We start from the raw sequence: 24,495 nt of genomic DNA, 5'->3' as shown, positions 1-24,495 counted from the left end.
GAGCATATCTATGGAGTAAAAAACTGCCAGTCACCTTTCAGACTAGAACTGTACTTTAAAATTGAAGACTACACAAGACTACAGATCTGTAACAATTTTACAATGTGTCTCAGCCTTCACTTGTCATGATCATGGTGCCACAGTGCTTCAGTATGCACCTAAGCAGCAACTGTTGATTTCTGGAGGCAGAAAAGGATGTGTCTGCATCTTTGACATCCGACAGAGACAAATCCTGCATACCTTCCAAGCGCATGACTCTGCTATTAAGGCTCTTTCGCTAGATCCTTCTGAAGAATACTTTGCAACAGGCTCAGCAGAAGGTAACATGAAGGTAAGATTATTGAAGTGACTGAATTTTTATATGAATTTTACATAGAGAAAGCACAGTGCATTATGCTGATTTATCTTAATTTATTATGGTCTTCCTTTCTGAATATGTTCTTGTTTTCCTTTGGATTTCTTTTGCCTGCAACAGTGCTATAGTAATTGTTAAAAAACAGCCAGCTTGATCTATAGGGTAGTCACAGTAGCTGTATAACATCAAATTCTAAATAAGAATTTTAACTAGTTGTATTGGGGTAGTGCCTAGGAACTCCAGTCGTGGGCCAGTACCCAATTCTGCTTAGACACTGCAAAAGCACACTCCCTGTCCCACAGTGTTTGCAGTCTGAATACAAGAGGAAAGACAATAGGTGAATGCAACAGAGAGAGAGCATGCAGAAGCTTTGCCTTAGCTAAACCATGCTATAGAGGTGCAGTATGTTTTATAGTCAGATAAGACAGGTTTCAGAGTAACAGCCGTGTTAGTCTGTATTCGCAAAAAGAAAAGGAGTACTTGTGGCACCTTAGAGACTAACCAATTTATTTGAGCATGAGCTTTCGTGAGCTACAGCTCACTTCATCGGATGCATACTGTGGAAAGTATAGAAGATCTTTTTATACACACAAAGCATGAAAAAATGGGTGTTTACCACTACAAAAGGTTTTCTCTCCACCCACCCCACTCTCCTGCTGGTAGTAGCTTATCTAAAGTGATCACTCTCCTTACAATGTGTACGATAATCAAGTTGGGCCATTTTCAGCACAAATCCAGGGTTTAACAAGAACGTCTGGGGGTGGGGGGGTTAGGAAAAAACAAGGGGAAATAGGTTACCTTGCATAATGACTTAGCCACTCCCAGTCTCTATTCGAGCCTAAGTTAATTGTATCCAATTTGCAAATGAATTCCAATTCAACAGTCTCTCGCTGGAGTCTGGTTTTGAAGTTTTTTTTGTTTTAATATCACAACTTTCATGTCTGTAATCGCGTGACCAGAGAGATTGAAGTGTTCTCTGACTGGTTTATGAATGTTATAATTCTTGACATCTGATTTGTGTCCATTTATTCTTTTACGTAGAGACTGTCCAGTTTGACCAGTGTACTTGGCAGAGGGGCATTGCTGGCACACGATGGCATATATCACATTGGTGGATGTGCAGGTGAACAAGCCTCTGATAGTGTGGCTGATGTTATTAGGCCCTGTGATGGTGTCCCCTGAATAGATATGTGGGCACAGTTGGCAACGGGCTTTGTTGCAAGGATAAGTTCCTGGGTTAGTGGTTCTGTTGTGTGGTATGTGGTTGCTGGTGAGTATTTGCTTCAGGTTGGGGGGCTGTCTGTAGGCAAGGACTAGCCTGTCTCCCAAGATTTGTGAAGAGTGGGGTGGGGGGAGAAAAAACACCTTTTGTAGTGGTAAACACCCGTTTTTTCATGCTTTGTGTGTATAAAAAGATCTTCTATACTTTCCACAGTATGCATCCGATGAAGTGAGCTGTAGCTCACGAAAGCTTATGCTCAAATAAATTGGTTAGTCTCTAAGGTGCCACAAGTACTCCTTTTCTTTTAGTCAGATAAGAGAACCCCTGCCTCCTAATGGCCTAAACCTACATCACTGAGCTTGAGGACTCTCCACACTTTGCAGAACTGGGTCCCAAGTCGGAAACTCATTATGCACCAGTGTTAATTAAATTTGAGCCAGATTCTGTGCCCCTATTCCAGCAGAGGGGAATTCTTAGCTGGCATAAAAGCAGTTTGTATGCCAGACACCCCTCCCATCTCCACTCCCATCATATGGAATAAATCAGAAGTGGGGGCATAGGGTGCGGCATGCAGGTAACAGAGAAGGCCAGGATGAGGTGGAGGAGAGCTCAGCTTCACTACATGAATTCACCGTTGGTGTATGGTCGCTTAAGAGACTATGGACAGCTGTCATCCATTAAAGCAGCCCCTAGGCTGCTCTAATTTATGCCAGTAAAAGAGCATCTTGAGAATCCTGGAGCTGTACAACTTCCTCTCTGACCATCCATATTTTCTCTCCCTTCTTCTGTGCTGAATGGGTTTTGATGCAGCAAAGGTTTTGATCCAGATTCTCAATAGAAAGGGCACATTTTAACCTCATTCTGTCTTGTCTGTCATTCTCTTAATATAGGTCTGGGGACTCACAGGCTACGGGTTAATTCATTCCTTTAAAAACGAACATGCCAAACAGTCCATATTCAGAAATATTGGTGCTGGAGTCATGCAGATTGAAACTGTGCAAGACAATCGCATCTTCTCCTGTGGAGCAGATGGCACACTGAAAATGAGAGTTCTACCTAATGCTTTCAACATCCCTGCAGGCATTTTTGACGTTCTGTAGATTTACGCTGTTTAGGCCTGTTTTCTATACAGTTCCGTTAAATAGCTACAATGCAGTAATATGCATTAATGAAAGGAATTATCGTACATTGCTTTCAGAGCAATTACTGCAGCATTAAATATTATATGAAACACAAAAAGACTGACTTTTAAAGCAGGGTTCTTGAGCACTGCATACATAGATTGGTGGGAATGGAAATGCATGTTGTGCATTGTAAAAAACAAAGAATAAAACCCATTGAAGTCATAGGTAGGTTAGTGCTCAATAACCTACAGCAAGCCTCCCTTAGTAAGTATCTTACACAGATTCTAACAGTAGCTGCAGACATATACAAGCACTGTGGCTAAATAAAGTCAATAAGCAGTGTGTAATGTGATTCAGGTTTTATTTTTCTTCCAGTTCTTGCCACTATGAAGCATGTCTACAACCACTCATTTAAAAAATAGCCTGTTGTAATGAAGGGTATTCAGAGTATGGAAGAATTTGTAGGCCAGGAAAGTGTAATAGATGCAAAAGCTGTGGAACAACGTGCAATGAAGAAAGTACTATGAGACACATGTATCGTTTTATGCTGATATTTTTACCAGGTAGTATTAAATACACAGTTGATACTATACATTGCACATGGACACGTTTTTAAAATGCAGTGTTTTCTTTATTTGCACATGACTTTTTCTTTGATGGCTGTTTTATATTTTGGAGATCTGCCTTTACATTAGAAATGTAATGTGAACATTAAATGTTTGTAGTGAAGAGAAACAGGTTTTTAGTTAGCTTTTAGTTTTGAAACTCTTATTTGTCCAGGGAAAACAAAGACTTCCTTAAATGAAGCTATAAAAGAGAATACCAATGTAACATACAATGCCACATTTCAGATAAATGTCAGGCTTTATGTGGCCAGCTAATAAATAGTTGATAAAACTGGTAATTTAAGTTATTACCGCAGCATATTATATAAACTATGCAGAGTTCAGTATTGTTTGCTTGTAATATACTAGCCACTGTTGTTACATTTAGATGTATTTTTCTGTGTAAACAAAAACCGTGTTCTTAATAAGATATTGGAATGGATGTCTGTGTATTTAAATGTTAACTAATTGTCCTACTTCTTCAATGAGAATTTTGGTGTCTGTGCTGCAATGTAAAATATAATGGGATAAAATGTACCTTTCTCCAAAGGGGATTTTAATTGCAGGTTGTGAAGTACGGATATGAAAGAAAAGGAAGTGTCATTTGTTAGTTTTACCTTTAAGTTAAATAAATTCCTTTTATTTCATGGAACAAGTTAGTTCCTATGCAGTCTTTTGTCTTGCACTTAAACAGACTTGTTGAAACTTCAGTATCATGATTAGATCTGTAGTCACCATTAGAGCTAAAATTGCCATTGGCAAGAGAAGAGGTTTGCCATCCGACTTCCTCTTGGGTTTCGCTGCTCCCAAGGGGTGCAAGATTAACAGAACTGAAGTTCACTTTCTACAGCACAGGCAGCTGCACTCCACTCTCTTCTTACATCATCCTGCCAGCACAGATTCGGTCACTTGGGTGAATTAATTCGCCTTCCTGCTTGTTCAGTCCTTGGGCTCTCTGATAAGGTTGCCCACAATGGTGTCAATTTGATGGAAACAGTAATTGGTCTGAGACCCCCTAGTTCATTTGACATGCCTCAGATCAGAAAAGTTTCCCTTTCCAGCCTGCATTAAATTTGTCCTAAAGGTGAAAGGTTTCCTAATCCTGCTGCTATTTTTCCTAGCCAGTGTCTCCTCAGTCAGTTTTTAATTACAGTAGTACTGGTAATAAATCCCAGCTCTAAAATGTGAAATTTAAAATAAGTATTTCATGTAGTCAAAATGAGCAAAACAAAAACATTCTAAATTTGTAGTTTAACAGCCTAAAGCTAAATTAAGTAGATTCAGTATATGTGATTCTTTTTAATATATTGAACTTGCAACTTGAGGATGTTACTCACAAAAATGAATTAAAATATAGTGCAGCAAATGACAATGATATTTAATGCTTCTGATATTGTTTCTGGCAGCAGTTCCTGCTTCATCTAACCACTACATATTTTGAAAAGGGTTAATATAACTCAAAGCAGGTTAATTACGTATCCGGGCACTTGTTACACACAACACTTTCAAATGATATCAAAGCATCTGACTTCAACTTACAATCATCAGAAAATCAAACTTCAGGTGGAAATGCATCCTTAGTACACCTACTTTGTTTTCACTGCCTATGGTTCAGTGATTATGTTCACAGCAAATACACTGAGCAACCTTCCCATTAAGATCACACTTTTTGTTGGGTTGGAGGTGGAAAATGTTATATGCAAGATCCCCCGCTCTATCTCTGGATAATTATTTTTACTATGGTTATGTGAAGATGAACTTTCAGCTGAAACCCATAAAGACGAAGGAACTTTGAGTGAAGTTTAACAACAGATATATGTAGTCTTCATTCAGAAAGATTAAAATGAGCTTTAAACTATAGAGATCTGTTCTTCCCACCATTTGGGAATCAGTCATTGATGCAGTTAAGGAGGAAACATTGTGGTAGCTATGCTGATATAATTGATTAGAAACAGGGGAAGAATGTACTTATATGGAATTGAGATAGCCAGCAATTCATAGGGTGTTATTCGTGAGTAGAAATGCTCATTACTCTGCCCACTTGTATTTATTTTTTATGCTCCCTTTTTAAAAAAAAAGTTAGTTGTTTACATAGTCACAATTCAATTCTTAAGAGAGAAAATACAGGAGTACACAGAGAGAACAAGTACTCCAGCTACAGTGCCCTTCACTCTAGTTCACCTTTACCTTGGAAGGTCTTTGGTGGGGTCCAACTGTGGTCAGTGAGCTCTGGCCTCCTTAAGCTCCTGAAACAGCTTCCAACAGCTTGAGGTGGTGAAAAATGACCAACAAAAAAACCCAGAGGGCCGCCCTCCTGTCCTTTTATAAACTACCAGTCTCCTGTGTCATGTGACTACCTGATCACTCTCAACAAGTGAGCATAGACCTCTACCAGGTGATGCCCCTGATAAACTAACTTCTGGTAGAAGTCAGCCTTTTGTCTAGGATCCTCCTATTTAACGAGAACTATCAATATTTAACACTCGTACATTGTTAGCCCTGTGCTACTACCCCCCCCCCCTTGGGAAACATGGTGGTAAAAGGACATCAGAGAAAGAAAGCAACCAACCCCCACATTCAAAATGGTGTCTGCAGGCTGATACAAACAGATGTTCATAATTTCAACAGAATTCATTTGTTGTCCACATAAAATTTCCCCAAATCATCACAGAAAGCTGTTGCAAATAAATACCCTACTGTAGAGAGTAAGATATCTTGTAGATGGCACATCACTATTTTGTGATGACTCTAAAAATATGAGTGATACTGAGAACATAACCCATTCAACAATGTTCCTTTGCCTGGTGTTTAATTTGAAAGGTTGGTGCTGACTTCTTTCAGTGTGTGGGAGTTGAGATGGGCAGGGGCAAATTGCTAGTGAGGGTCACCTGCCTGTGCAGGTGGCTGCATTGATGGGGGAGGTTTCCATTCTGTAATGCATTTTAGGCCAAATTCTCAGTTTAACATAGTATAGGTCTGATAATCATATTCAATGTGCTTTGCTTTTTTTTACTGAGATATGCTCTAGCAGCTGGCCAGTACAGCAGTTCCTGGGAACTGTTGATTTGTTTTTATCAGCTTGTAAAGATACCAATGGATCTGAAGTTAATTAAATTCCTTCACACAGTGCTGCCGAACACATGGAAATTGAAACTCTGGCCTATTTGCCTTAAGCACAAAGGCCTGATTCGCCTCTGCCTTGCACTGTCATTTCTATCCATTTAAAAGTGGGTGTTAAATACTACCATTCTAATGTGGTAACATATTACACCCACTTTGCACAAGTGTGACTACATGACTATGCAGGGCTCAAGCCAGTGACGAATCCGGCTCAAGCAATAGGAACTGGAGCAGAGTTTCAAACATAGTAATTTAAACAAAAAGCTACATAGTCTAGTTGCTAGTAGTCAAACTATTAAATACATTATTCTTCAAGGCCAAACAAACTTAATCCCTTCCAGCCTCTAAAATGTCATTTTTCCTAGTGATCAAGATCAAAAGTTCCTGGCTATATTTTCTTAGCTGCAACTATCATTTATTTGAATGTAATCCAAGACTAAAGTCAAGCAGGACAATCGGTTTCATCAACAAGCACGTTGACCAGTACATTCAGTCTCATTCAGAGTTTTAGGTGGTTGGTTTTTCTACAATATGCTAATCCAATGGTACAGTCTTCATTTGTGACTAGGAGTTTTGTGTAAATTTGGGCCAAATTTGTTGGAAGCATAGTAGGGCAAGTTACACGTCCATAAAATGGTGAGAAAGAGGAGGTTAGATCAAGATAAGCAATCAAAAAAATGTTAAATAAAAGGAGCTTCACCTGCCCTGGCTACATTTCCTGCTGTAGCACCTCCTCCCACAGAATACCTAACTTCACATTTCACTAGGAATCATTTACATCAACTCTGTATTTGCTTTTTGGTTATTTACTAGTTAGCCAGATTTGTCAAATTTCAGGATGCTTGCTTTTTTCTATTTTTTTTTTCTATTTTGACTTATAAATATGGAATGAGTTGTTAATAAATTTATTACTTTGGTCTTTACGGTATTTACTTAAGTACAAAAATTACTGTTCCTGATCATTTTAATAACTGTTCATCAATTTTTAAAAAAATACCGCAACTAAACAAAATTCAGAGTTGATGCAAAATATTAAATGCAAATGATACAAAGAAGCTTATTTGTAAACATTGTTTAGACATTTGTACTAAACTATAATCACTGACTAGAAGATAATTGCAAACAGTAATTGCAAATTAAGAGTAAAAACAGACCCTATTGAACATAGTATTGTAGACTAATCAGTATACAGTAGATATAATTATGGCCTGCATGGTAGGGAAAAAACAAAAATAAGTTTCTAACGCACAGCTCTTTCTCTATAAAGCCAAGAACTGCCTAAGTATATTTAAATGACACAAAGGGGTCTGGTCTCCCCTTTATGCACACACAAACAACCACTAACCTTCAATAGAAAATATGTGTGTATACTAAAGGGAGGAGATGTATAAGATATAGCTTTAAATAACCTGCTTAGCCCAATATGGCCAGCATGATGGATCATTTTAAAATAGCATTCAGCTGTCAAAATGTACAGGGTACTGCATTAAATAGCCATTCTCCCATGTATACAAGTCTCTCTCTCTTAGACTATAGGAAAGCATAGCAAGAACAGATTGTGCCAATCTTAACTCAAAGCTTGCATCTATTTGCTTCTCTCTCAACAAATCAAAAGCAAAAGTTACCCTCATATCCTTAGTATCAGTAACATATAGCACTCCACATGCTATGAATGCATTGCCAGCTTTGGACTTGGGGTATGTAGTGTTGATATGTTGAACGACTGAAAATGTCTCTTCATCAATATGTGCTACAATGATATTTTCATCAATAATTGAGGCATAGATAATCCAAAGACCCTTTTCATCCACTGCCACGTTGAAGTATGTCTTGGAGTTAGAAAAGAGGTAGTGGCGACCATCGTGTAAGGCATTTTCAATTGTCAGGGTTCTGAATGATGCTGTATCAAGCTCAAATCTGAAAGAAACAAAATAAATATTTAAGATGCTTTTTTAAGAATTTGCTTTTCATACATAATTTGGATAAATTCTTAGTAATGAAGATGTCTCTCGGGAAGAACTGCCTTTCCTTTATAATTTTTTAAAAACAGGACAAAACCTTTGCTCAAAGTGTTTAGGATTTCCTGACAAAAATAATCGTGTGTGCTCATATCACGCTGCTTGTGCTTGTTAGGGAAAAAGCATCTCTCAGAGTTTAAATAAATACCATGATAATCCCATCAAAACAGTTAATAATCCTTCATCTGTCTTCCCTGGATGTCTGGTGAGAGCATCGTAACAAACCGGCACCCAACACTCACATCTCTTTCCTTTAGATTTGTGCCCTGTAAGCTGCCACCCCCAGTTCTGGTTTGGTATCGGAAGATCTTTTCTGGAATGAAGCACGAGAGAAAGGGACAAAACATTCTCATTAGACTGCCAGAGGAGATGAGACAAATCCAGAGTTTGATAACTTTTGGAAATGCTGCAAAACCTTGTTCTTTGATAAGGTTTTTCCAACAAAGCAACATTCGCAACATCCCCCAGCCAGCTCCCCCTACACTGAGTCCCTCACATAAAACTATGACCCCCCACAAGAAGAACTTTCTATAACCCAAAAGGGAGAAGAGCTAGAGACTCTATGAAGTCCACTGAAGACTTTGCCAATCTATTCTGCATGGAAGTAGAATTTCTGCCTGAGGTACTAATAACTGAAAAGTGCGGTTGACAATACAAAGGCCATCTCTTAGCAGTAGGTACCCTATCATATTACATTGTCAAGATAAGTCGAGGTTGTTCAGGTAACAAAGTCTGAGAACATTTAAGGTGCAAGGAACTGGAAGCGTCTTTGGCAGAACAAACAATGTATGATCCCAGCAACCAGTTCACAGTCTTTTCTCACTGTATCCCTTTGATTAGGTGCCAGAGATACGAACCTGCCTGGGGAGACACTTTAAAATACAATGGTGTTTTTGGCTCAGATCTCAGAGACTCAGCCGGAAACTTGAAAGCAGTTGGAATCTTTAACTTGTCCTTGAAGTCCATTTGCTTGGCTCTTCCCACAAGGCTGAATTTTGTTTTTGATTAGCACTGTCTGCGCAACTCCTCAATAAAAACTAACAAGACACAGATGTGGTGGCATGAGCAGTTCCAGGTTCAGACGTAGCAGAGGTGGGGTGGGAAAGCCATAGCAACTTTCTAATTATGTGCAATCACATTGTGAAGTCGGCACTCTACAAGGGAGCTTGCGGGCTCACCACGTTGCCTTGTAATCACCTGCCACCTGAGTACCGGTACATGGCAGTCCATGCTCAGCACAAGTTAGAGACCACTACTAGAAGCACTAGATTGCATGTGACTTTGTGACTGACCTACTGCACTGCCATGCATATGTGCCAACTTAACAAGAAGGCCTGGCATGCCAAGAAGCTCCTGTGCCAAAGGCAAGTTGCACTGTGTCCTACATTTCATAATTACGTGACGTGATGAACATGATCCAGGGGGGTGTCTGAAACAACAGACGATCAAGACAGTGGGCTGAACTTTCTCGGGGCCAGCTGAGTGGGAAAAGGAGGCTCTAAGCCACCTGTTCACCTCCCCTAGTCATGGGGCTGAACCAGTCCCTAGCATAAGGTAGGGCTTCCGTATGAGTGCTCTAATTTACACTGCTTTGAGACCTTTTTGCACCGCTGAAACAGCAGGGCTTGCCCCTGCGATGAAGATCTAGCTAGCTCAAAATAGTTAATGTTTGTAAAGACTGATTCATTTCCTTGCTTTCTTTCTCACATGCTTTTTCTGTGCCCTGATCCCATCATTAGACCTCCACTCCCCAGTTAGAGCCTCATTAACTTCAGTGGGATTCTACCCAGGGCAGGGGTCCAACTGCAGGATCAGGGCCTAAATTTGTCAGAACGATACAAGTTATAAGATGAGAGCCTGTTGACAACTGATTCTCCTGTCACACATTGTGGGCTCCACCTCTGAATTTGGTGGCCATTTCTAGTAGCAGCTAATGGAGAACTAGTTATCCATTTAGTTAGATACCACTATCCATTCACCTACCCTTCCTATCCACCCTCTCTTTCCATCCATAATCCCAAAAGAAACCCAAAGATACTACAGAACATGTAGACACAGAGAACGGAGTGTATTACCAAAAATGTTGGGGGGTTTCCCCCTGAAGTTCATCTTTGCCCTTTTAATCTCCATTCACGTTCCCTTTTCTCATTACTTCTTGTGCCTTCCAACCAGGGGAATGCAAAGCTGCCATCAGGCTAATCTTTGACTTACTTCACAATGATACTGGTTCCTCCTTTTTGATAGTATAGACAGTTGTTATATATCACATGGCCACATCCATAAAAGATCCCTGGGAGGCTAATGATCCTGTAGCTGTCATTCAGCAATGCATTTGCATTCTCATATTCTTTTATGATGTTTCCTTAGAGGAGGGAAAAAAGGAAAGAAAACCAGCCAGTTGGTTTACTGAACTATCTGACATCTCTACTCTCATCCAGATACAATTCTATCAGAATCAAGTTCCTGCCAATCATAGCCACATTTTTTAACATTTCTCAGAGTGCTGGAACACAAAAACCCAGAGACAAAGCTCCATCTAAGACCAAATTATTGTGTTTATTATTCAACGTTTGTATTGTGGAAGCATCTGGATTCTCCAACAGTGGACTGGGACCCAGGTCACTCAGAATCCAGCCCATTTCCATGTTTTTCCTGTTCTCTCTCTTTTTTTTTTCCCAATTTTTTTAAACCCTTAAACTTATGAGCCACAATTTAGGAAACTGAAGTCACAGGGAAATGGTAGGATTGATGTAAAAATGAACAAAAATAAGACACATTAAAATTAGGCCTCGTTGAAAACTTTCCCTTTAAACTATTTTGACAGAAAATTGGATTTTTCAAATGAAGGAATTTTTTTGCAAAACTTTCTGCTTTCCACAATTTTTTAAATTTTTTTTTGGTCAAAGCCCAAAAGCAGTTCAGCTGAAAAATGTTTGGTTTTCAGCCAAAATTTTTCCTCTTTCCACTGAAAAGTCAAAAATTTTCCAAAGCCCTTCCACATTTTCCAAGCAGTGCTAGCAAATACCTTTCCTGAGGCTCCAATAGGTGTGTCCAGATATATTATGAAAGCAGATGAAGTTTTCAAAAAAATGTGACCGAGACTTGGAAAAATTGAGGCCTCCCTCCACTCACACTGATTCAAGTTTGTTGCTATTCTTCCAGAACTCTTCTGTTGGCTAAGGTGGGGTCACATGACCCTGTGAGCCAAGGTAAGGAAGTCACAGGAGAAAGTCATTGATGCTGTGGCACATTTAAGGCACAAAGGCCTTTTAAAAGGTTATACTAATAAATTATTAGGCAGACAATGAGGACTGTTCCAGCCCTAGTTTATAAGAAGAAAAAATTATACTACTTGGGTTTAAAAATAACCTCCACTGTGCAGTACTGCTCCTGGCTTTTCAACCTGTGGGGCAACAGACCTCCCCACTAAAGCTCACTTTCACTCATTACAGGTTTTTACACACCTATATTTCTAAAAATACTGATTTGGCTGAAAAAAGGAAAAAAGCAATGTAGAAGCAATCTATCCACAATTATACCCATGGTACCTGAAAAATGCATTGTAAGCCAAATTCGTTCATCACTTCTATTTGCAGGTTCCCTCATCCATGTTCCAAATGTTTGCTGTATCTTACCCATCTCAGTGGGGCTTCCTATTGATTTAATGACGCATTCTAATAGCAAAGAGAAAAATAAATTTGGATCACCCCCCAACCTCCGCAAGTAAACAGTAGACTTTAACAGTGCATCATATTTAGAATAAGTTACCAGCTTTTTTTGGGTGGTACCCATTGGTTTTCTCATCAGCTTTTCCTACGAGCGTGTCATCGTTTGGTATGGCACATGTCTCACCTAAAATTGGGGGACAGAAAACAAAACCTCTGAATAGGTTTGACAGATCTGGGGCACATTGTCAGTTGGTGTAAACTGCTCCACTGAAGTGCATGGACTGTGACAATTTATACCAGCTGAGGATCTGCCCCTGTGTTTCTTATATATCAAGATTTCTTGCAAGCAAAAAAAAAAAAAAAAAAAAAGCGTGGAATATGAAATACAGATCATTCAGTTTAATACTTATCCGCCTCCATTTGTCACTTGTTAAGGTTGTGTCAAAATTGAGAATTGCAATTTTATAAAGTTGGCTATAAAGATAAGTTTGGGGATAATAACACTAGCATATGCTGTGTGGCTTCCATGTTTATCACACTTTAAAACAATAATTCTTGCTTTCTTTAAGCTAAACATGTCAATTAACCAAATTAAAATACTTTTTGCACTTGTCAAACAAATCCTTACATTTAAAAATACACATAAGTGACTAGTAATGCATCCAATAATAAGACAGGCGTAGAAGCCAGACATGGGGAAAGTCTTCCCTCCCCACTATTTCAATATAAAAAGCAATTCTCTTCACACATACGCCCTTCCACAGATTTCAGTCTGCTCCAGTATGGCATATTGTCCCTAGGTGTATGTGTGCAAAGCTGCAGCCAGAGCCTTATGCTTCCACAGTTCTCATACCTGATGCAGCAACATCTTATATGCAGTCTCTCCCTTTTACAATTAAGAAAGTCTTCCTCAGACCTTCGTGGGAGCAAGGAATCAGAGGGCTTGTCTGCACTGTGCTTTAGTCCACATCAGAGGGGTGTAAATTTTAGTCCATGCTAGCATGTCATGCACTAACTGGTCCATGTGGACCCTACTGATGCACACTGAAAGTTCACTAATGCACACTAACATAGTACTGGTTGAAACAGGACTACATTAAAACACACAAGGGAACTTTTAGTAGATGCCAGAATGGTCTACATGGGACAGTTAGAGTGCATCACGCTAGTGCAGACTAATATTTACATCTCTTTGGGGCACACTAAAGCACCATGTAGACAAACCCAAAGAGAGCCCCAAACTCTGTTCCTCCACATGGAATTACATCTTGCTGACATTAGGTTAGTGTCATGAGAAGCAGCACAATCTTGTGGACTGAGCACAGGACTGGAGCTATGAATCCATGAATTCTAATCCTGTTTCTGCCACTGGCTCACTCAATGGCCTTGTCTAAGTTATTTGGCTTCTCTATAACTGTCCCCAAATGAAGCAGTGATGCTGGCACAAGACAGAAAGTGGTGGAGAGATTTCATTCAGCCCCATTGTCTCTGCTGAGCTGACAGACGAGAATCAAAGAACAAGATAATGGTCTCCACCTTATCTACCTATGGGGTGGCTGTAACGTGTTTGTGTAGTACTTTGAAGCTGTACACTTCTGAGCCAGTTCCTACCACATTTGATTGTACTGATTGATCTCTCTGAGCCAGATGGGCCCCTACAGAGGAAAATCTCTGGATTTAGGGTGAAAAGCAATAGAAGGGGAAAGAAGTGCTGATTCCACCCCTACAGAAGAAGCAGAGGGTTCGATTTCTAAAACCTTCACACTCTACCTTTCTGTCTGCCTTGGACTATGCAGTGAAATATACAACTTGACTTACAGGGGAACTCATTTGAGTGTTCACTACCACTGCAGCCTTTATTCCCTTCGTTACCCTGATAGGAAGGTTGGGCTGGTTTCGTTTCCCTCCTGAAAAGTTTTCAGCCTATCAGTCTACTTTGGGACTACATAATTTTGTTAAACAACAGAAATGTAAATGCCTTGCTGTGAGTTGCTAGGGAGCATGTGCGGCACCGTTACAGGTGAGGCAGATGAGAAGGCAGGCAGCTGTCCAACTTGTCCGTTGGTATGATGAAGAATGTTTGTTTGGGAACACTAGAGGCTGATAAACTCACATGTAAAACAGCTACAAACCACAAGAGGGGGTATCCTCAGCGGGCAGCAGGCTCAGTCCCATTCCTGCCTTTAATGAGAGTACCTCTACTAATGCACACCAGAGCTTGGCTTAGTGCTGACAGAACATGGGGCAGCCGTCTTACACTGCTTCTTTTCTTAATTGTAAACAATGCGGAGGAGGAAGGGAGCTTATGCACTATGTATTCTTCCCCCCCCCCGAAAAGCAGTTCATAGAAAGAGACAAAGCTGGAAACATTTTCCTATTGGAAAGAACTCTGTTGTTGTTTTTTTTAAACATTCTTTTGTAATGTTCCCTAAACTATTCAGGCTCCTTTACTTATTCTGCAAAACCACAGCTGCCTTTTCAGCACCAATTTATGACCCATTTTTGATTCACTTACAGAGAGCCTCTCTAAGGAACAGTTCCCAGTTCTGTTTTTACTTTAGCATGGCTGGAGGTAGCCCAAGCTCATTGTAACGCCATTCTCCCAACCCATGCCACCCTGTTGATCTGTTTTGTTCACTATTTTATCCTGTCTGATGTGTCAGTTGCAAGCTCTTTGCGGGAGGGACTGTCTTTTGTTAGCTGTTCATACAGTCCCCGGCACAATGGGGCCTTGATTGAGGTTCCTGGGCATCAAGGTAATACAAATATTACATTAAAACAGTGCATTTGTTGAACTGCATGCAACTGCAGCTTGACGCTCTGGAAGGAAGAAATAGATTAACTGATCCATTTCCCCTGCAGTGCTTCTTGCTCTTTCCTCTGGCATGCCCCTCACTCCCACCTCTGGTGCAGCACAATATGGAGGATTTCTGATACAAAATGAGCAAATGAAATCATACTTTACCCCATCCTTTTACAAAGGGCATAGGGATTCTGGTTTTGGGTGATGAGGTCAGAGCTGTCCACCCTTGAGAGCAGATGCACAGACATCCCATCTCAAAAAAGACCCAACAACTCAATCCAGATGCAGCTTTTGGAAGTGTCCACAGCCAGACTCTAGTAATCCTTATACAGCCCCTTTCATCCCATGATGTCAAAGTACTGTGCCAAAAAGGGTAACTAGAGTTACCTTCACTGTACAGATGGAGGAAGGATAGAGCAGGGGTGGGAAAATTTTTTGGCCCGAGGGACACATCTGGGTATGGAAATTGTATGGGGGACCATGAATGCTCATGAAACAGAATTGGGGTGCGGGAGGGGGTGAGGGCTCCAGCTGGGAGTGTGGGATCTGGGATGGGGACAGAAATAAGAAGTTCAGGGTGCAGGAAGGAGCTCCTGGCTGGGGTAGGGGGTTGGGGTGCAGGTGTGAGGGGTCCAGCTGGGGCTGCAGGCTCTGGGGTGGGGTAGAGGGGTTGGGGGTGCAGGAGGGTGCTCTGGGCTGGGACCAAGGGGTTTGGAGGACAGGAGGGGGATGAGGGCTGGGGGAGGGGGTTAGGATGCAGGAGGGGGGTCAGGTGTGCAGGCTCCAGGTGGTACTTACCTCAAGCAGCTCCTGGAAGCAGCAGCATGTCCCCCCTCTGTCTCCTATGTGGAGGCGCGGCCAGGCAGATCTGTGCTCTGCCCCATCCGCAGATGCCAACCCTGCATCTCCCACTGGCCGTAGTTCCCAGGCAATGGGAGCTGTGGGGGTGGCACTTGGGGTGGGGGCAGTGTGCGGCGTCCCCTAGGAGCCAGAGGGGGGACATGCCACTGCTTCCGGGAGCTGCGCAGAGCCATGGCACGTGCAGAGTGGAGGCAAGCCCCATCCCCGCTCTCCGGCTGGAGCACCGGAGTGGGGCAAGCCCCAGATCCTGCTCCCTGGCCCAAGCTCGAGGGCCAGATTAAAATATCTGAAGGGCCGGATGTGGTCCCCGGGCCATAGTTTGCCCACCCCTGGGATACAGGTTCAATGACTTGCCCAAGGTCATACAGAAAGTCGGTAAAAAAGTGAGAATAGAACATCTCTGTCTCTACCATATTAACCAAGACAGCACAACATCTCAGCCTCCTCCATGTTTTGAATACTCTAATAAAGAGTTTTAATATCTCAACACAGATGTTTGTCTTTGCTGAACCCTTCGCAAGAAGCAGAATGGCTAGTTTGGAATAATATTGTATCTTATACTTGCCAGTCACTGGGAGCCAGATACATAGGATTTGATCATCTTTTGAAATTCTCATATCAAAAGCTCCCCAGAGCTAAGAAATTACACCCCTGAAGTTTATGCTTCCCAGACTAATTCTAATTAATGTAGTTAACTGTACAAGCAGCTCTCCTAGATGGCAGTTTATCTGAGACTGTGGAACAGTCAAGGACCAAGTCAGTGTTCCTGATGAATGTGCAGTATTTGGGTTTGAGAATAGTTATATTCTCCATGAACTTTTAGCTGAAAGAAACCAAAAGCAGCTAAGATTAAAAGATATTTTGCACTTTGAGATAAACCACAACTTGAGAATCTGCCATTTGGAATTTTCATTTCTTACCTTGTCCAAAAAAGATTAGCACCCTGTATATTCTGACCATAAAATATTCTGTCTGAGGTTAATAGAGTTTATATGACACTAAAACCCCTGTTTTTGGAGGGATGGGGGTGGGGAGTTGTGTGTTTGGTCAGAGTTTTTTAAACAGTTAATAACAGCAGCACTATTAATACAAAACATGCTCGGAGATGCATTTCCTAACTAGTTATTGTCTTCTTTCTGAGGAAATCAAGTTTTCTTTATTAATTGTTTAAAAATATTAGCTAACTAGATTCTTTTTAGTATCTGTATTAGCATCTGAAACCATCGTCTTAATTTCAAGTTGTCTTTTTCTGGTTCCTTTTTGGGACACTAAATGTAACAAGTTAGTTTAGTTAGTTAAACTATTAAGTTAGCACATATATATGTTTACTAGACAGATGTGCTGGCAGGGTAAGGGACCTGTGGACAGCCAGTGATAGTATGAAGTGTTTTGCAAAATTGATCAAAACTATCAATGTTTTACCAGAAACACTGTGTGGATTGAAAGGCGGCCGTTTCTCTAAATTGCAATGTTGTATTCACATTGTGCTAACAAAAACAAGATACGGAATCTATGATTATTGTGTCAAGAGTTAGTAAAATAAAGCCTACACTGTATATAAAAAGTGCACAATTAACATGTGGAACTCACTGCCACAAGATATTATAGAAGCCAAGAGCTGTTAAGGATTCAAAAAAGAATGGACAGATTAAAAAATATACAGAGTTACATTAGCTAGGATAAAAATGTTTACTATCTCAATGTAACCCTGATGTTTCAGGACATAAACTAACCATAAATTGCCATGGTTAAAAATAAACTCCTTCTGTAGGCATGACATTGCAAAACCATACCTTGGGAGGGTATTACATCTTCCTCCGAAGGACCTTGGATGGGGCATCAGATTGGTGACAGGATACCAGATTAGACAGCCCATTATTCTGATCTGTTTATTCCTGTGTTTCTATATTTCAAGTTGAAGTCAGACTTCTGCTAAACTGTTCATTTTATTGTTACCTAATCCTCTCACCTCATTTGTCTGTTTAGTCCACCTGTTGTCTCCTGTCTGATACCTATACTTGAAGTTATTAGAGGCAGGGACTGTCTTTGTCACTTCTCGGTACAATGCCTAGCACAATGGGACTCTGCTTCTTGATCGCTACTATCAGAACATGGATAATAAAAGAAAGAGAAAAGAAGAGATTGAAACATACTCTGTTTGATACTAACTCCGTTAACTACTTACAGTGACAGCTCATAATAAGAACTGCATTTTCATCCTAGCAAACGCTGCAGAATCACAGTGAGAAAAACTACATATATATTTCTAAAGCAAGTACTAGCCTTGGTTCACCTGAAGTCCTTTAACCTAAGGCTGACATTGCTAATGGCTGTTAATATCCACTTCCCCAGTTATCTTCCTTTCACTAGATAAATTATATGGTAGACACAGCAGACAAAGCAAGGTAAAGGGCTACAGCAGCTGAAATGGCACAAGATGAAACCGAGAGCATTACTCCCAACAACTATCAAGAGCTCTGTCCTGAATGCTGCAAAAACACCATGTTCCCACTGCAACCCTAATTACTAGAATATGAAATCCAGTATTAATGGTGAGATCTAATGATAGCTTCACATGCTTCAACATTAATGACAGCATCAAGTTATTGTGACATTCACCTTTGAGCTGAACTACAAAACTAAAAAAGAAAACCCACTTTACTAAGTATGTTCACAGATTATTTCCATTAGTCATTATTAAATTCACCTTAGTCTGCATCTCCACATAGCAATTACAGCATTTATCTTCTGATGGAGTTTGGGGTGGACTACTTTGATCTCGTTAAACAGGGACATCATCTGCTCAGCAAAATTCTTCCCAGAGCCACTAGGAAGATTTCAACTGTTGCTATAAAGCCTGAAATATTCATTGGTTTCAGTGGATGTATTGTGCATGTAGGGAAAACAGGACAGCAAGGTTCATTATGAGGACCCAAGAGGAAAAGTTAGCTTGCATTCCCAAAAGCGACTAAGCAAGACAAATGTGATGGTTTTGTAGTATCTTCTCTCTACTTTCCTTATCCTGTGGCTATTCTGAGCTGAGATCTTTTAGGATTATCACAGTACATTGTCTTGCTTCCAGCACCCATCTGCTTGAGTCTCTTAGTCATCACCTCCAGCTCTTCTAATTGTGCCAACTCTCCATTGGCAAAATCTGGCTCATTCTCTTCCAGGATGTGGAAATGACTAGAACTGGGTCCTTAAAATTTCATTTTCTGCCATTTTTTTCCACAGGAGTGTCCTGTGATGATCGTGGCTGAGAGTTTAAATAATAATGAGTGATTTCAACTGGAGACAGCTTAAAAGGCCTGATTTCCAGAGGGTGGGTGCTTAGGACTTTCTGAGCAACATGCTCCTTGTCCATGTCTCAAATTGGGCACCCAAAAACTGAAATATCTAAAATCAATAGTCACTTTTGAAAAAACTTTGGTCCCTCAAAACAACAACACTCAGTACTTAGACAGTGATTATTTTCAAAGGCAAATGCTAATACCCAATAAAACACCTCATTCTCTTTATTAAAAACTATCTCCTTCCTAAATATACAAAAAGAAGACACTCAAATATATCCAGAAAGCCAGTTTAAAATGCCAAGCACAGAAGGAAGCATTTAGTTTAGACAGGCAATAATAGATATTAATACATTCTTTCATAACATGCTGACACCAACCCTTCCTTCCCACAAAAGTGCTTAGCTGAAAAGAATACTAATATCTTATTCCTGTATTAAACTCTGGTGGGGTGGCAAGATGCTCAGCACATTTATAACTGTCAACTTTTTTACGAAATACTCCTGCTGCATAGAGAGCAAGTTGTTTACTGCTAGTTTTCTGGTGGAGAAGAGGATAAATGGAAGAATGCTAATTGATAGGACACTGCTCAAGCATAGCGAAGAGGAACTCTTCCAGAGATTTAAATATACTTCAGCTATGAGGCATAATTTCAATCTATTTTTGATTGAAAAAAGAGTTATCTTTATAAAACATGGATAAATGCTTTGTTTATCATATGCTACTGTGACTAAGGACAGAGAACAATGGCAAGGAGTGTATTACGTAAACGAAGAGCATGAAGTATCATTGTTACATATTTGTCATGTATACACTGCCTCTTGTAAGCGTAAAAGAATTACAAACTACGGGTGACACCTCAGCCCATTGGGCCCTGTACACTGGGTAAAAAGCCCCATTTTCGGCTGAGGGAGGAAGACTTGGCTTTACATGCTGGTTCTGACAATTATTTGCCATGTGATGTTGGGCTAATCACCCATCCCAGTCGAGCCTAAGTTCTCCTAGCTGTACCATGGAATCAATGATATTTCCCCAAAGTAATTACAAAATGGAATCAGTTGTATCTCCTGGAGGTGCACGAGACCTACCTAAATAATATCTGTACAGTATTTTCATGACCAGTGACCAGGAAAGGTGGAAACAGAACTCAGGAGTTCCTGATGCAAAGTCCCATGTTAGGGTGACCAGACAGGAAGTGTGAAAAATGGGGACAGGGGGTAGAGGGTAATAGGCGCCTATATAAGACACAGCCCCAAATATCGGGACTGACCCTATAAAATCAGGACATCACCCTACCCCATGTTCATTTCTTTTGGACATGCAGTCTCTGAGGGTGGCACTACCTTCTCCTCCAGCATCAAAAGTTCTTCAAGTCTAACTCAATTCAGCAGCTGAGTAGGCATTTCACTACACAGTTAATATCCGCACACATACATACACCACATGAATATTTAAGATTGGCGTATAAAAGACAACAGTTTAGCAAAAATTTGTAAAAACAAAAAAACAAACAAAAAAAAAAAACCCAACACCTATTTTCAAATTTTTACTGTTATTTTCATTCAGCTTTCTCAGAGCCTTTCCCTCCCATAGCACACACTATTGATATTTGATGTGTTGTTTTCGAGTTACCCTTCTTGGGAGTTAACTCTTGAATCCCCATCCTCTCGTAATTCAGAGATTTCACTTATGTTCCACCCTTATTCCATCCAGCAGAGAACACCACATGGAAATGTGTAGCCCCACAGCGAGAAAGGGGTGAGGGTGAGAAAGCATGGGGTTGCTATAGAGACTGATTACAGCCTCATCTTGGCCAGGGCACTTAAGTATTTTCTTAACTTTAAGCATGTGAGTAGTCTCAGTGGAGCTAGCAGAGTTAAGCACACATCTAAGTGCTTAGTGGAAATGGAGCCCTATAACAGGTGTAATCCTGCACCTGCCATAAAGGAAAGCATGAGAATAATGGAGGATACCCCAGACATCAACACTGACCTGTGCACTTGCTGCTGTACATGTTCTCCTGAACCTGGGATTTTGCTTTGCGCTTCCCTGGTGGCCCGGGAGGACCTTGTGGCCCTGGGGGTCCTGGGGGCCCTGGCTCCCCCTTTGCACCTAGGTAGGAAGCAGAATAGATGATTACAGTTGCTGGAGGTGAATAGACCTCCTCTCAGCAGGGGACACTGTATGCATTGGATCTGATGTATTGAGAGAGACTTGCAGGAACTAAAGCCCTTACCCATGCCTGGAAATGACCCCAGCACAGCGGCCTGCTTCAGCAGATACTGGTTAGAGCTGGTTAGAGTTCCATCCAGCAGTGATATCCACTGCAGGAGTAACAAGCTGAATGCTTGTCTATTCCCAAACAGAGACCTCTCCTCGTTTGTGTTTACAAGGGAGCAAATGGCTTTGCAGTGACAGAGCAGCACTAGGTATCCTGTCTGCTCTTGACAGACATCGATTTTAATAGCACCCAGTTTTTTAAAGAAGCCTGGTGCTTGTCCCACTGTCACAAATAAACTGGCTTCCAGGTCCTTTCAGTGCCTGGGGAACAGCAACAATGGAAGAATGGAGAGAACACTGAGTTTTAATTTAAAGCAGCGTTGCCTTATATCACTTTGTTTTCTGAGCTCTCAGCATCAGAGGCTACAGTGTTTAGGCAGCATTTATTTGTAGCTGCCAATGGGCTTCCTGCATGCATTCCTGGGTGGAAATCTGCCTGTCATTTTCTAATAGGAGAAAACTACACTGTGAGAGAGTAGGAGGAAATTTACTATGTGAAAATGTACGGGACAAGGATGAAATTCACACAGCCCAAAGCCTGAGTAAAAAGGCTTTTGTGGGGAACTACACTAGGCTGGGGAGCATAATCCCATGGACAGCTCTACCAGCCTGCTTCAAAACCCTCCTACATGCTGGGCTGCCCAGGGGTGAGATGCAGCCCAGCCCTGCTGAGCACAGGGTGTGCAGAGTCTTCCTTTGCACCCGCTCGCCATTCCCCATGCCACAGAACTGCTATAGTTCCTCTTTACTGGGAACCTCCTGAGGCCCCAGCAGGCCTGTGGGAATGTCACTGCAAGTGACGACCATGTTTAAGACCATGAAAGCGCGAATGCAGGTACGGTAGAAATACCGTGGTAGTGCGGCTATAAATGGTAGTGTGTGGCACTGGCCTGCAGAACACTACAGCACTAGAGAAGGGTAGTCTATTTTACTGTGTTGTATATTTCTGTGCTGCAGGAGAGATCTTAAGGGTGCTTCTTCCTACCTTCTGATATCACGTCATTGTTTGCATCCCCTTTGTCCCCCTTCGCTCCTCTTGAACCTTTTCCTCCTGGCATCCCATCTTTGCCAGGTAAGCCCAGTTCACCAGGGTCTCCTTTTTCTCCTTTCTCTCCTGGATCACCTTTTGGTCCTGGTAAACCTAGGCATGAGAAATTTGTTCGCCATGACTGGGAGTACATACATTTATAAGACTGTCATTCCTAAGGTCAACGTACCTTTCTTTATATTTTTGAAACTCACATCATGTATTATTTATGCCGTACCAGCCCAGTTGTTTTCTTCATTCTGAACTTCCTCAGTTTTGTGGCTTTGAGCCATTTTTTTATGATTTAACATAGCTTTGTAGCCAAATCATATACACTATCCATAAAACGTGTTAGGATACATGGTATATGATGCATAAAGCCCAAAGGCTACATTTTTCAGAAGTGTTCACTAATATTGCAAGCCTGGCTTGAGATACCAAGGTTCTGATTTTCTGAGGTGCTAAGCATCCACAGCACCCAATGACCTGAGTGTGTTCTGGGTGAGGAGGGAGTATTCGGTTAAAAAAAAAAAAGTAAGTATTATTTTACCTTGAAGTCCACTACCATAAGTTTGTTATCACTTGGGGAAGGAAAAAGAGGGAAACGTCTTTGACAAGAACCCACTCAGAACTAGAATATAACCCAGGAGTACTGACCTCTAGCTGTCTACTCTAGCCCCTAGTCCACAGTTCCTTCTTTCATCATTATTTTTAGTACACAACATTTCCTATATGGATATACGTATACACACACACACACACAAAACTTTGTTTTCATTCTTTCATTTCTCTTTTTTTGTTAGCCAATGAAGCCTTCCTGATCCCTAACTTTTTTCTAGCATTTAGGAAAACAATTTCTCCTAATGCTTCTTTTATCTCACAGATGCTGACCATGATTTGCAGGGCATTAAACAGTCATCTACACAGCTCCGCTTGCCTTTCTTTTAAGACAACACTGCACTCATTGTTGGTAGACTAATAACTTGTGCCAACGAAAACAACCCCTTCCCTTTCTAGTAAAATTACCTTTGTTGTGTTCTTCACATTTTATTTTTCTGACATCATGACAGAGCACAGCCTTCATTTCCTAGTAATGTCCTCGTGCTGCCTCCTCATCCTGCCTCCACACTAGCTACAAGCATGATCAGTCCATATACTTTATGCAGCTGATTACCATTGAGTAAAATATTCAACAACATCTTCTATTGTTGAGTCTTATGACTCCCAGCCACCTCATCAGCACATTTTGCAGTAAGGGGGAAAAAATGAACAAGACGGGTTTGTACACAATTCGTGTGCCAATATTTTGTCCTGTCTGCGTCTCTTCCTCTTCCCCAAAGCTGTGCTAACATTGGAGCTGTAAATGTATAAATCGCTGTCAGCTGGAAATGGATCATGTAGGTTGGTGGTGGCTACTGATTGTAGAGAACCTCGGGTTTTTTACATGTAACTCAACTATTTAAAATGATGCAGTGAAATGGGGAATATACTTAGAGTTCCTGACTCCACTGAATTCAATAGTGAAACTACCCCTGGATTCAATAGGGCCCAAATTTCACCCCTGGTTTCTAACTTGCAAAATGTGTTGAAAAGAGCTAAAATCTCAGCCCTGGAGACTGAAGTCTTCTGCTTTTCCATGGAACTGGTACCACACAGGCAGTGTCAGTTCAAGCTTCCCCATACCAACCTGACAATAGCTTCTAAGGGGTGGAGAACAAAGGCACTTCAGCCTCCATGCCCATTCAATCAATGGCCACTTTGCGGAGACTGCCAACAAGGAAGGCAGTCATGCCAGCTCCTTTGGTACTGTTTGTGACTGAGACACATGGTCGCTGAGGAATGCACCCCTGACTGCTGTCACAATTTTTAACTCGCATCTCAAGTGTTGTCAGTCACATACCGATGCTGCTAACTGAGATCAAAAACCAAAGACTGGCCTGCTAACAGCAGACCCTGCTGCAGTGAGTGGGCAGGAGGCAGGCTGATAACAGCCACTCTTTCACACTCCCTCAGGTGGGCACAGCATGATTTTCAGCCACCTTTGTACCCCACCATCCAGACTTGTGCGAAGTGCCATAATGGAGAATCAAGGTCAATCTGTGACTGGGACTCTTGGGGTCTA

At 41.2% G+C, this 24,495-nt stretch overlaps 2 protein-coding genes across 9 annotated transcripts in view; one reads left to right on the top strand and one right to left on the bottom strand.

Annotated features, from left to right (window-relative positions):
- The window catches only part of DMXL2 (Dmx like 2), a 105,693-nt gene extending 101,129 nt beyond the window's left edge, over positions 1-4,564 (top strand). For 3 of the 4 annotated variants that reach the window (XM_084642375.1, XM_084642374.1, XM_084642373.1), the window contains 2 exons: positions 114-331; positions 2,468-4,558. In XM_084642375.1, the coding sequence (XP_084498501.1) occupies positions 114-331; positions 2,468-2,677 (428 nt within the window). In that variant the 3' untranslated portion in view covers positions 2,678-4,558. Of the gene's footprint in view, positions 1-113; positions 332-2,467 lie in introns of all 4 variants that reach the window. The other variant, XM_084642376.1, reaches the window with a different exon arrangement.
- Positions 4,565-7,585: 3,021 nt separating this feature from the next.
- Positions 7,586-24,495, bottom strand: part of GLDN (gliomedin) — a 38,610-nt gene continuing 21,700 nt past the window's right edge. For all 5 annotated transcript variants that reach the window (XM_084641901.1, XM_084641897.1, XM_084641899.1 and 2 more), the window contains 6 exons: positions 22,332-22,487; positions 21,059-21,178; positions 12,213-12,296; positions 11,993-12,118; positions 10,656-10,806; positions 7,586-8,343 (listed from right to left, as the gene is read on the bottom strand). In XM_084641901.1, the coding sequence (XP_084498027.1) occupies positions 7,884-8,343; positions 10,656-10,806; positions 11,993-12,118; positions 12,213-12,296; positions 21,059-21,178; positions 22,332-22,487 (1,097 nt within the window). In that variant the 3' untranslated portion in view covers positions 7,586-7,883. The remainder of the gene's footprint in view (positions 8,344-10,655; positions 10,807-11,992; positions 12,119-12,212; positions 12,297-21,058; positions 21,179-22,331; positions 22,488-24,495) is intronic.

The sequence above is a fragment of the Lepidochelys olivacea genome (genome assembly GCF_965140295.1).
Source record: "Lepidochelys olivacea isolate rLepOli2 genome assembly, chromosome: 10".
Classification (NCBI taxonomy): domain Eukaryota; kingdom Metazoa; phylum Chordata; order Testudines; family Cheloniidae; genus Lepidochelys; species Lepidochelys olivacea.
The sequence above is the reverse complement of the archived record's forward strand: the minus strand, read 5'-3'. Positions and strand labels throughout refer to the sequence as shown.